This window comes from Sceloporus undulatus, chromosome 2, assembly GCF_019175285.1.
Source record: "Sceloporus undulatus isolate JIND9_A2432 ecotype Alabama chromosome 2, SceUnd_v1.1, whole genome shotgun sequence".
In the NCBI taxonomy this organism is placed as follows: Eukaryota; Metazoa; Chordata; class Lepidosauria; order Squamata; family Phrynosomatidae; genus Sceloporus; species Sceloporus undulatus.
Window position 1 is genome coordinate 247,292,689 of NC_056523.1, and position 12,517 is coordinate 247,305,205.

The 12,517-nt window shown below is 37.6% G+C and overlaps 1 protein-coding gene across 1 annotated transcript in view; it reads left to right on the top strand.

The window, feature by feature from the left end:
- VPS13A (vacuolar protein sorting 13 homolog A) overlaps positions 1-12,517 on the top strand; it is a 208,378-nt gene that overhangs the window by 111,480 nt on the left and 84,381 nt on the right. Inside the window, 5 exon segments of the mRNA XM_042452020.1 lie at positions 967-1,114; positions 3,454-3,604; positions 5,931-6,058; positions 6,957-7,126; positions 11,966-12,189. Of these exon segments, the coding sequence (XP_042307954.1) occupies positions 967-1,114; positions 3,454-3,604; positions 5,931-6,058; positions 6,957-7,126; positions 11,966-12,189 (821 nt within the window).

Below are 12,517 nucleotides of genomic sequence, written 5' to 3' on the forward strand. Positions count from 1 at the left end.
GACTGACTCTTGGATGGTTCACAAGTTTATTGTTGTAATAAAATTATCTTGGTTTACCATAGCTTGGGTTTCAGGACACTCCCTCCGCCGTATACCTAAGCTTGTCAGTCTAAACCCATTTGTATGATTCGCAGAGACCACGAAGAAGAAGGACAGGTTACTCACCTGTAACGGTATTTCTTCGAGTGGTCATCTGCGAATTCATACAAATCCCGCCCATCCTCCCCTCGGTGTCCTGCTCACTTTGGCTCTGTCTTACATCGCCTACTTGGCTGGAAAAAATTTGGAACTGGGGAAAAGAGCAGGAACCGAGGCTTTATAGGAGGGGGGCGGGGTTACCGCCAAAAAGTTTCTATATGTTGCAAAGTGTACTTTGCCCAGTGATTCTAGAAGTATCCGAACAGCACTGCGCAGGCGCAGTAAAACCCATTTGTATGAATTCGCAGATGACCACTCGAAGAAATACCGTTACAGGTGATTAACCTGTCCTTCACAATAACTTTGGACATTATTAAAAGTCTGAAGTGAATAAATAGATATTAACTGTCCAGATTATATCCAATATACTCTTGGTAGAGTATATTCTCTGTACAGTGGTACCTCGGGATACGAAATACCCAGGTTACGAAATTTTCGGGATACGAAAAAATCCCATAGGGAATTATTGTTCCGGGTTACGAATGTTTTTTCGGGTTACGAAAAAACTTTTGGTGCTTTTTTCGGCTTTTTCGCACGGAATCGCGGCTTTTCCCCATTAGCGCCTATGGCAATTTGGCTTACGAAGGCTTTTCGGGTTACGAAAGCGGCCGCGGAACGAATTACTTTCGTAACCCGAGGCACCACTGTATATTGAAATACAAAGTTATTTTCTGCTAAGTGATGTACATTTATTAAGCCTCCTGTTGTTAGCTTAACTGTAAGTGAGCTGTAATTGGATTGTGAATGTTTTCCATTTTTATTTAACAGATCAAGTATTGTGGATGGCTTATTACAAAATGAAATACAGTTACTGCAACCATTAAATCTTGAAGTTACTGTAGAACGCAATTTAGCTGCTCTCTGGTATCATGAAATTCCTGACATTAAAATATCTGGCCGCCTCAAGCCAATGAGTGTAAGTTTTCTTTTAGAATATGCTTCAGAATTTTATGCATAGAACCTAAATGCAGGTTACAGTTAATATTGCTTGTTGCTGTAACGATAAGTCAAGCAAAGGAACAAAATTATGTTTTTTGATCATTTCACATATATCTCAATCTCAAGAGGGCTGAAAGATTGATCCACAACCATTGGGATATTCATTCCTGCCATCTGATTATTGAAGAAGACCAGAATTCCAGACCATTTGTTCTACTGTCTCTTTGTCACTTCTCTTCAGTTTTTCTTCTCCTGCCTTGCCAGGTGGTTGAGAATTTCTCTCTCACACACATACTTAAATAAAACTTAAACTAAAACTAATTAGGTGTAGAATTTTAGCAAATAGAATATAGCACCTGTAAGAGATTTATTTAGAAGAGAAAAAAATCCCAACTGAGATGAGGATGGGGAAGAACTCCATACCTCATAGGAGAAAAAGAAAAAGCTGCTGGAGGAGGAAGCCACTATTAAACCTTCTTAATTAGCTGCAAGTAGACAAGCTACAGAGTGAGAAAATACAAATAAAAATGTTTCTGTAGTTCATTTGAGCATTGAGAAGCATGTTCCTGATTAGTCTCTGAAGTCTGTCTCAACATCGGGATGATCCTCTCAGCACTCAGATTTTAAAAAAACCACAGGGGTAATAACTAAAGTGATTACTTTGGAAATGATCAGAAAGGATAAAAAGGATAAAAACGGGGAGGAAATAAAGGAAAAGACTTACCAGCATAGTCACATTAGAGGGAGAAAGGGAAATCAGTTGATTCAAGCATAGTTGTGACTTCTATTCACTAACTTGAATCAGAGGATTTCAGGAAGAAGGGAGAGGTACAAGTGAAGAGAATTTTCAGCCACTCAGTGAAGGCTGCAGTGTCAAATGTGCAGTATGGCCCGATACAGACTGCCACTTTGTGGCGACCTGGGGCCAAAATTAGGGCTCGGGAGAGCTGAGCATCCGAATGCTCCATGCTCTCCCAGCACCATTTTGGGTGTGCACGCATTCAGACAGCGCACGTGCCGATGACATACCTTGTGTGTCACGTCCAAATGGGGTGGCGCACAAGAGACGTCACCACGCCACTCCAGGGCACTAGTGGTGCCTTGGCAGTGGTGAGGAAAGGAGCTTCATTTCGCAACTCCTTTTTGGAGCAGATCATTGTTGTGCCCATGCAATTGCTGTGGCAACAATCCAGGGCAGAAAGGGCCTGTGTCTCGTCATCTCTTCCTGCCCATCTGTACCAGGCCTATGAGTGATACCCAGGGTGGCAACTGAAAAATTTACACACTAAATGATCCCTTTAAATAGAAGCTGCACAACTGAGACATAGGAAATGTCTTTAACTTACCTGAATATGATATTCTTACAGGCACAGCCTCTGGGACATATGCAGGGTTTTGATAGCACCATTTCACTAGAGCATTCAGAAACAACCTCAAGATCCTGCTACAATAAGAAGTATAATTAAGGAAGTAATTAAAGTGAACATGGAAACAAGACTCCAAAATACTTTCACTGATCAAAATACATACATTTAGTTGTTAGTTCAAAGTAGAACAGACCCACTAAATCAGTACAACTTAAATTAACATTTGACTTATCAAGTGCTTCTTGATTCAAGGCGGGCCTGCGTGTGTGTGTGGGGGAGTGCTTGTCCCTCAGGACTCTTCCTCAATCCGGTTGTCTCCCTAAGTTTTACCCTCGACTTATCTGTGGGTCATATAAAATTTGCCCCCCAAATCTGACTTTGACTTATACATGAGGTCGACTTATACTTCAGAATATACAAAGATAGAGCCATGTTAGTCTGTAGAATCAGTATGTAGAGAAATCTTATAGCACCTTTGAGACTAACTGAAAGAAAGAAACCGACAGCATGAGCTTTCGTAGATTTCAATCCAGCTCCTCAGAAGTAGACTGAGGAAGTAGACTGAAGTCTAAGAAAGCTCTTGCTGCCAATTTCTTTCTTTCAGTTAGTCTCAAAGGTGATACAAGATCTCTACATATTGAGTATATACAGTAATTTCCTTCAGCTGCAGGTGTGTTTGTACATGCCCCTGTATGTATGTGCACAGAGTGTTGGAAAGAGAAAAGAAAAACGGAAAAGGAGGCAAAATTGGATGGAATGTTTGATACTTGGAACATTACAGGCTGCATATTTGGGTCCTAGTTGTTTTACTTATGTGCATTTTTTCATTAAACATTATAAATATATTTTACAAATTGATACTTTGATTTTCAGTGGACCTGTATGTTGTCTCAAACTAAAATAATGTTTAGTATTATACACTAATGCTTACTACTTTTTTCCCCTGAAGCTGATCCTCAGTCAAGGTGATATAACTACTATCTTGAGGACCTTGAATGAAAATTTAGGAGATAGCTCTAGTCCTTCACCACCTGTACCAGAGAAAAAGGATGTTCTAAGCATCCACAGCGGAGCTGTAAATGTTTCTCAGCATTCTGGGGGTATGTATTTTCTAAAGCTTAAATTAAAATGGTATGTTTTCAGTAGAAAATGGAATTATATTAAATACTATATAAAATTCTATTTATTTGTCAAGTCAGTTATTTATTTGCATGTTTTTGTGGTCTCTGTGAATTCAAATATATGGGTCTGGTACCTTTGCAGAGCCACATTCAGAATGAACTGGGTATGTTTGACACGATACACACACACACATCTTCCAGTTCCCATATCACAGCTACCACTCAATTTCTTTTTTGTCTGCTGTGAAAGCAAATGCTTTTGGAAAGTGATCTGTGTTTTCAGTCTCTAGTTCTTGCTAAGTAATATTTCTTCTTTTCTTCTTCTTATAGTTTGTTTTCTTCACATACTGTGTCTTACCTCTGCATTCCTTTCTCTCATATTCTTTAAGTTTCAGAGCATTTCACTTCTTTTTGTTTGGACTTCAGAGACCTTTTTTCAAAAGTCTACTCCACTTTGATTCATTGATTGATTTACCACTCAAGGACTTGAAAACTGATTTTTTTGCCTTCATGGGTATTTTTAGGAAAGCTTATTAAAAGTTTCTGGCCAATCTGCTCAAAATTGACCCCTACATTCATCACCATCTAGAAGGCTTCTTCATTGTCCTGTGTTCTATTGAAAGACCGTCCAAAGAATATAGCCTCTTCTGGAAGACACACTAGCTATAGGGTCTGCAAGTACAGTTTACTGAACCATGTTTTGGAAAAATCATCGGAATGTGCATGTTCAAACAGATCTTCACATGAAATGCTCTCTGTTAGATTCTGTTTAGGGAAGAAATTGGAGGTGTGTTTGCAGTTTATATCAGAACTCTTCATCTGAGCCAACACCTCTCTGTCAACTCACCTGCTTCTACTCACCATCATTCTCCCAACTCTTCACAGATATTCTCATCAGTCTATTGCTATATGTGAGGCATCCTTATTAGTTTTCCATAATCTCTACAGTAGAGATACAGTATCTTTATGGGGAGGACACTTCTTGTTCCACTATCCTTATTTATTTTTTAAAAAAATATATTCAAGACATTAGCACAAAATTAATTACAGACTATAAAACATAAACATAATAATAAGCACAATTCTACATTTACATTTGACACTATCCGGAATTTACATGGAGAGAACTTTTTCAGTTTTATTTGTCATAGTAGGAGTGGTGGCTTCTTAGACTAAAGGACAGACAAGAGCTTATTCAGCAAGAGCTAATCAGGAGGAGTGTCAGCTAGATATGTTGTATTCTTCTGCATCCATGGGAGTTAGATTAACCAGTTATCAAGACTGCACGTCTGCATTCAAACAGTTTTAATGGGGGGAAATACTTTTTTATGGGCATTTTTACCTTTGTGAAGACTATAAGAATGAAGTTCATTATTTGACAGGCCAAAAAGTTATGGCTGAAAGTAAATAGAGAACTTTTTGTGGATTTGCAATTTCTCTTGGAGTGCAGTGTACTTTACATAGCTTTCTACTGTACTTATATCTTAGAGAGAAAGGCTACTGCCAATACTTCCATGACAGTAAGGTTCCAGATGATGCACTGCACAGGCACAGGATAAGCCATTTGTTTGAGTTCACAGATAACCACTCGGAAGAACTAGTTGCTAGTATACAACCTGCCTTTCACAGCACTCTGGGGAATGGAATCTTGATCTCTGAAGTCCCAGTCTCACAGTATAATCAGTTATACCAGTGGGAAGAAAACACACTTAAAGTAGTATCCTAGAATATAACTGATACAGAGTGATTGGTCTTGCTCTGCATTGTTCTGCAATATAGACTTTATAATGATTATATTCAGTTGTTTTGTTAGACTGCATGGTTCCATATGGTGGCAAATAATAGTAAGTGAGGTGTTTATATCATGGGGAAATTATGTCTGTTTTGCTAATTTTGGATAGATTCCTGTCACATCTCACACAGTAGACACTTCTATAACCATATTGAATACTTTCTAAAAAGATTTTAAAAGTTGAACAATACAATTTTAAACAATATAGGACTTAACAGTCCTTTGTTAAATGCATTCAGTTCTAAAAGCCTGTTTCAGTTAAAAAAAAAACCTTGCCTGCTGAAAAAAGATCAGCAACGAGAGGGCCATTTTTACCTCCCTATGGAAGGAGTTCCAAAGCTAAGGGTTAATCACTGAGAAAGCCCTCTTTGTTTTCCCACCAGTCATACATATGAAGGTGATGGGACTGAAAAGTGGGGCTGGGGCAATGATGGGACTGAGAAACTATAGTTTTCTGTTTCTTGTTGTAGTAATTCATTTAGAATCTAATATTAATGACTTCATTTTTTACAGCTGGAATAACAGTGGTGACATCTGCTATAGTGGAAATGCATTCCTCTTTAAAAGTTAAAACCACACTAAAACTGGACTTCCAGTTTGATTCCCTGACTCTAGTTTTGTACAGTCCAAATTCCAACCAGGTAAGAAAATAATTTTCTAAGTGAATATATTTTTCTGAAATGTTTGCCTTAGGTTTTATTCCTCAATTTTACATTGCAAATAGTCAGATAGGGGAGGAAACATATATATGTTCAAATCTTATCAGGGCCTGAAACATGGACCTTTCCATTATTATTTTTTCTATGATGGAATAGGTTGTGGCCAACTGAGAATTAGATTTTTATTTCATTTTTATTCAGTAATGCTGTCTGACCAACTTAATAAGTAAATGTTAGCTGTTTAAAAGGTCTAAATTTGCATGGTATTTTTATGAGAAAATATTCCCTGTTCTCTTGGGATGACTGAAAGAACAATCCAAACCATAGGGGTTTATTGAGCCAGCAGCTCAAGGCAGGACTATGTTTTTCAGTCAGGAACACGGACTCCCCTCTCCTCCGATTCAGTTTTTAATTTCCTGCCTTGCCTATAGATAAAGTTTTCTACTTTTTCTCCCCCCTTTCATTCTCTCTACCGTATTAATATTTATAAAAATGGCAAATGAAATTCTAAAGTGTCCATTTCAGTCATTTTTAAGGAACATTGCTGTTACTAAAAATGTCCAGATTCATTCTGGGCACTCTTTTAATAATGTAATAATTATTGATTATTAATCATTTTAAAATATACCATCCACAAAGCTTCAGACCATTTAAAACGCATGTTGTAGATATTTTATTATTAAATGTCTTCCACTAGCACTAGAAATTTACTTAAGTCATGAATAAGTTTCTTCTGTTCAAGATCCTTGGATGTCAACCTATAACTTTTTAATCAAGTTGGAAAACTGATCATAATACTAAAACTTACATATTACAGAAATATTTTCCTTATTTTATTAATTTAAACTAATTGAAATTATACAATTTCTCTTCAAAACAGCTTCCTGTTCAGGATGAACGAGATGATCGTCTGAAACTTGCAGAATTTAAATTGTTGCTAATATCAGCTGCTGTTAAAATGTTATCAGATGGTTCAATGAATTCCTCAGTCAGGTTAACCAACTGCACTTTAGATGATAAACGACAGACCGTCCAAAAAGCTACACCAAGGTGATTATTTCATTGTAAATTAGTTTAGTTGTAAATACTAGGTAGGATCCTAAGTTGCTGCTTTTTAAGTATTTGTAAATTATTTGACTGTATGCAGAACATCATTTACAGGTTTCATAGCTGCAGATCCAAAAGTGGAATCCATAACTACGAATTTGATTCTTTACACATACAAGGCTGTGTTGTATCTAACAGTATTTGACTGAAAACAGTTTGACATCACATTTAATTTGGTATTATTGCTGTTGCATTTTTTGACAGGTTAATGGGGTTGAATGCAGATTGTTACTTCTACAGTCCTCCCTTACTTGGGGGATCCGTTCCGGACCCCCCCCCCCTGCATAAGGGAAAAAACGCGGATTCTCAAGCTCCATTCAAATAAATAGGGCTCGTGCCTGCGGTGGCGTGGCAGTGGCGCACAAGTGCACGCCACAGGAGCGTGCAGCATTGTTTCCTTCCTGTGCACAGCTCCCTTCCTTCCGATGCGGCTTCCAAAGTATGTTGGAAGTCGCATATAACACAGGCACATTGTATTAACACATTCATGAAAGAGATTGAGATCTATTAGAGGAAATGGGGAAGGAGTTTTTACTAAATCTGCCTGAAGTTCCTCATGTTAATTCCCTCAATCCTCCTCCCTTTTCTTGGGGTTATTAGGGAAACAAAAAAATCAGCAAATCAATCAATCAATCAATCCTTTCTCTAAATCAGTTTATAGAAGTGGTTTGTGTGTTCTTTCAATATTTCCATTAACATTTACACAAAACATTGCTATTTTATTTTAAAATACATTCAAAGCCAATAAAAAGTATGCTACTTTTTAAACTTATGAAAACGTTTAATTTCAAAATTTTGAAATCACATCTGAGACCTAAGTAATCATTTATATTGTGCTTCAATATATATTTTCCCTTCTCATCCTCCCCAGTTCCCTCTGTTTGCCATTCACTGTCCTTTCTTTTGCCCTGTTCTCCTCACTCTCTCTTCCAGAGATTATGCGATTGTGCAGTGAGGTAATATATTTTTAATTAATATTAGTACTTGTAATTTATTTAATAAATTTAATAATTTCACTTATAAATGTTGACCTTCAGCTTTATAATTCAGTGTGTTGTGAACTGCCCATCGAGCAATTGCATTATGAGCTATCTTGTCATGCCTTTGCTTATTAAAGCCATCTGAATATACAGTGGCCCTCTCCTTACGCAGGGGATCCGTGCTCGCAGCTCAGGGTAGCGTGTGCGCCAGAGGCGCATGCACCATTTCTTTTATTGTCGCACGGCTTCCATGTAAGCTGGAAGCTGCATATAGTGCATCCACGTATAGCACGGGCGCACTGTACTTAGTTCTTTGTCATGTATGATGGCTTTCTTCATTTACATGCATCTTAATGTGCTTTTGTTATAATGCGATTGGCACGTCTCATATTATAATAAACACACAAAATATATAAGTTTATTGCACAGGACGTGTAGAACAGGAACGGAGCGGAATAGAAGGGAATGGGAAGGGAACGGAATGGAGAGAAACGTATGTTATCACACGGGAGAATGCTGCCAATGCCGCCAGGAGTTCTCAAACAGTTCCCCATCCATCCCACAGCAGCCAATTTTGAAGGACAATTCAGAATTGTTATTCAAAATCGGCTGCTGTGGGACAGATGGGGAACTGTTTGGGGACTCCCAGCAGCATCAACGGCATCCTCCCATGCGATAACATAAGTTTTTCTTTTGTTCCCTTCCTGTTCCCTTCTGTTCCGCTCTGTTCCCGTTCTCCAAGTCCCGTGCAATAAACTTAATAGTACAATGAGAAACTGATATGAAGAAGCATAGAAACCAGATACAGTGGACCCTTGTTATACACTGGGGTTTGGTTCCCCCGTGGATAAAATTCGTGGATGTTCAAGTCCCATAAAATATAATGACATAGCAAAATGGTGTCCCTTATAAAAATTGGAAAATCAAGGTTTGATATTTGAAATTTATGCTTTTTGTGAACATTTTCAAACCGTGGATGCTTGAATCTGTGTATAAGAAGAGCCAACTGTATAGCTAAGTCTCACACATGATATTTTACATATGGTAGAAGACATTATACTGAATGTCTTCTAAGATTTGTTGCTGTAGTGCAGGCCAAAAAACCCCCAACCAGTACTACTGAAGTGCTAGTATTTTGCCTTTACTGGGTTGCTTCATTTTATGGCCTATTTTAATTATCTTGAATTCTGTTAATATTTTGGTTTATTATCATCTGAATAGTTCTGCAACTCTGATCTGAGTAGCTTCAATTTCTTGATTTTGTATTCTTGGTAGTAATTGAAATGGGCCACTACCTAATTTTTGTGAGTCAGTTTGATTTCATTGACCTTTATAACATCCAGCATCTATCAAGGCCCTTGAATCATATGCCCTTGCTGAGCTAGTGATGAAGAAATGGGGTAGGACAGGAGAGCACTCAACAGTGTTGGAGTTGAAAATGGCTTCAGCTTCATTAGTTACAGGTGTCAGCACCTTAGCACAGCATAAGAGTATGGATCAAGGTATCAGACAACTTTTCTTCCATCTGATGACTTGTACTTCAGGTCTGCCTGCTGGGGAGAATCAATATGTTAATAAATGGGATCCAAATAAGTAGAAGTCACTGCCTGTTTTCCATGCCACCTAAGGCTGAAACCACAGGAGTGTGAGCTGGGCCTATTGCATAATGACTCAACATCCAATATCCCCAAGGAAAATCCTTGAAATGGAAGAATGGGTACATGGGCCTTTCCCCGCACCCACCAGTAGATCCAGTCCAATGTCATGTTATCACAGTTATCACAGAAGTTAAAGCTGTCAATGCCCAGACTAATATTGCAATCCCTATGACTACTCAGAAAGTTAAACCCCAACCTACATGCCTCTCTAGAGGGAAGGTGGGGAAGCCACACTGACTGGCAGCATAGCAGGGAAGCCCTTCACTTTTTCACAAGTGGAATAGAATGAAGCTTTCTACTTCATTGTTTGCTTTGGGGAGTCCCGCCTCTTGGTCAGCTTACTAGCCATGGGAACAAGCTGTGCTACTAGGAGAAATAGACATCCCTTGTCCTTTCCCTCCTCAGACCTGGCTTTCAGTAAGTCTGGAGCCCTTGCGTGCTGCAGCTGGTAGCTTACATACTTGCTGGTAGCTATTACTTTGTTTCTCTGGCCATATGACATATTCAGATAAATGGTATAGCATCTTAATTTTATACCATGATTTCCTTTTGTGTAACATAAATCAATTAATTTACAATTCGAACATTATGATATAAACATAAAATAATGAAGAATCTCACAAGAATCCCTTCAAACAGATTTATGAGAATGCATGTATAAAAACAAATGTTTCAAAGCAACATAGAGCTCTGGCAGTTTTATTTGAGAGCATTCCAAAGCTGTGTCTCTTTCATCAATAAATTTCTCATTGTATGTTGTTTTTTAGTCTTTGTGCAGTCATACATAAAACTTTTAGCTGTGTAGAGCAACATGGTGTAAAGATTACCTACAGCTTTTGGAGAGAATTCTAGTTCCTGCATTCAGGTTGGGTGACACAAAGGTGGCACAGCAGCAGGAAGAGCAAAACAGGAAGTGCTGATGTCTGTGTGTACACTCACACACTTGGCTGTATAGGCGTGTATTTGGACTTAACCAGAAGGTACCAGATCTCATTTGGTCTCAGAAGCTAAGCATGCTGAGCCCTGATTAGTACTTGGATAGGATGAGTATTCACCAATGAATACCAGATGTTGTAGGCTTTATTTCAGAGGAAGGGACTGGCAAAACCATTTGAGTATTCCTTGCCTAAGAAAAGCCAATGAAACTCATGAGATTGTTATAAGTTTACAGGTGACTTGAAGTCACATACATATACATATAAGCTTGTGAGAATCTTCAAGGTACTGAAGAAAAAGCCATTCTCCTCATTCTAGTACAGTATATGATGTTTTCCAGGTCTAGTAAAAGAGCTAGAATGTTCCCATAAACTTTAAAAATTTCTGAAATGTGGCTTTGTGCAGTTGTAGACCCTGTGTTTATTTGTGTCTGAGTCTGTGGATATATACATACCTATCAAATATGGTAGTTATAGAAGAAACAACCTATCTTTGCCTTTGAAGGGAGCCAGGTTGTATTCTTTCCCCCCAAATACAATATTTCAGCAACGTTTACAGGCTCTTGTGTTTCAGCAGTCAGTCTTGCAAATAAAACTTTAGTTAGCAGTATTCTTGTGCAGTGTTAATTCAGCAGTGTTTAAGGGCAGTCCTGTGATCCAGCAATTAGTTTGCAAATAAAACATTAATCACCTGCTTCCCTGAATAGGATCCTAAGAATACAGTAGTGCAAATAATTATGCATTCTTAAGGAAATTGGGCTTGTTTTTCTTAAACTATTGGGGGTTTCAAAAACTGCATTGGGAGATGATGGTCTCCCAATCCTAAGGAAAAGATGGAGAAATTATGGGTGCACCCATGTTCTTGCATGTATGTAATGTATCTTTCCAGATCATGGTCACAGTGTTTGAAATTTTGTTTTGAAGGGTTTGGGAACTATTAAAGAATATTTAAATGTGTTATAAAAATATTGTTGTTTTTTGAAAAAGGAGTGTCAGGAAACTACACTTTTATTTTGAAACATTTATAGAGTATTGCTCTAATTGATAGCAGAAGTGGTTTTGCTGAACTAAGTTCCTTCCAAAGTCTCATAACCTTTTTCTGGTTTGATAGCTAAAAATGTGCACACTGAAGAAAAATACATAAACATACTATTAGATTATACAATGCTTTTCAAATTATGTTGTTTATTCTGCCAACTTGTTTTTCAGAATGGTAGAAATGAAACATGGATCTGAAAAAAAAGTTATGATGGAGATAAGTTATAAGCAGGGAAGAGATGGCACCACTGTTCTTGACACAGTTGTTCAGGATACATATCTTTGTGCTAGCATTGAGTTTTTGCTTACTGTAGCAGATGTATTTCTGAAAGCTACTGCTGAAAGTGCTGCTGCAGAAAAAAACTTTAAACAGACTTTGGCTGTAAAGGAACAAGGTTAGTAATCAGTACGAGTATATGGTGCATAGAGACCTCATCTTTGTATGTCATCTTCTATCCTAATTATATTTTTCTTTCAATTATGGTTTGATTATTTAATTGAGGTATTAGATTAAGTTTCATGAAAATTAAAAGTCAATAATGTATTCTTATACATTACTCATTAACTCTTTTTTTAATCTATAGATACTGTTTTTAATCTCATAAGCATCAAGTATGTTAACCATGAGGCTTATTTCTTGGAGGGAAATTTAATTCTTTATTTAAAAATACCCTTAGGCTTGTGCAATTAAAAACAATATGAAGTATGGGATATTAACCTTAA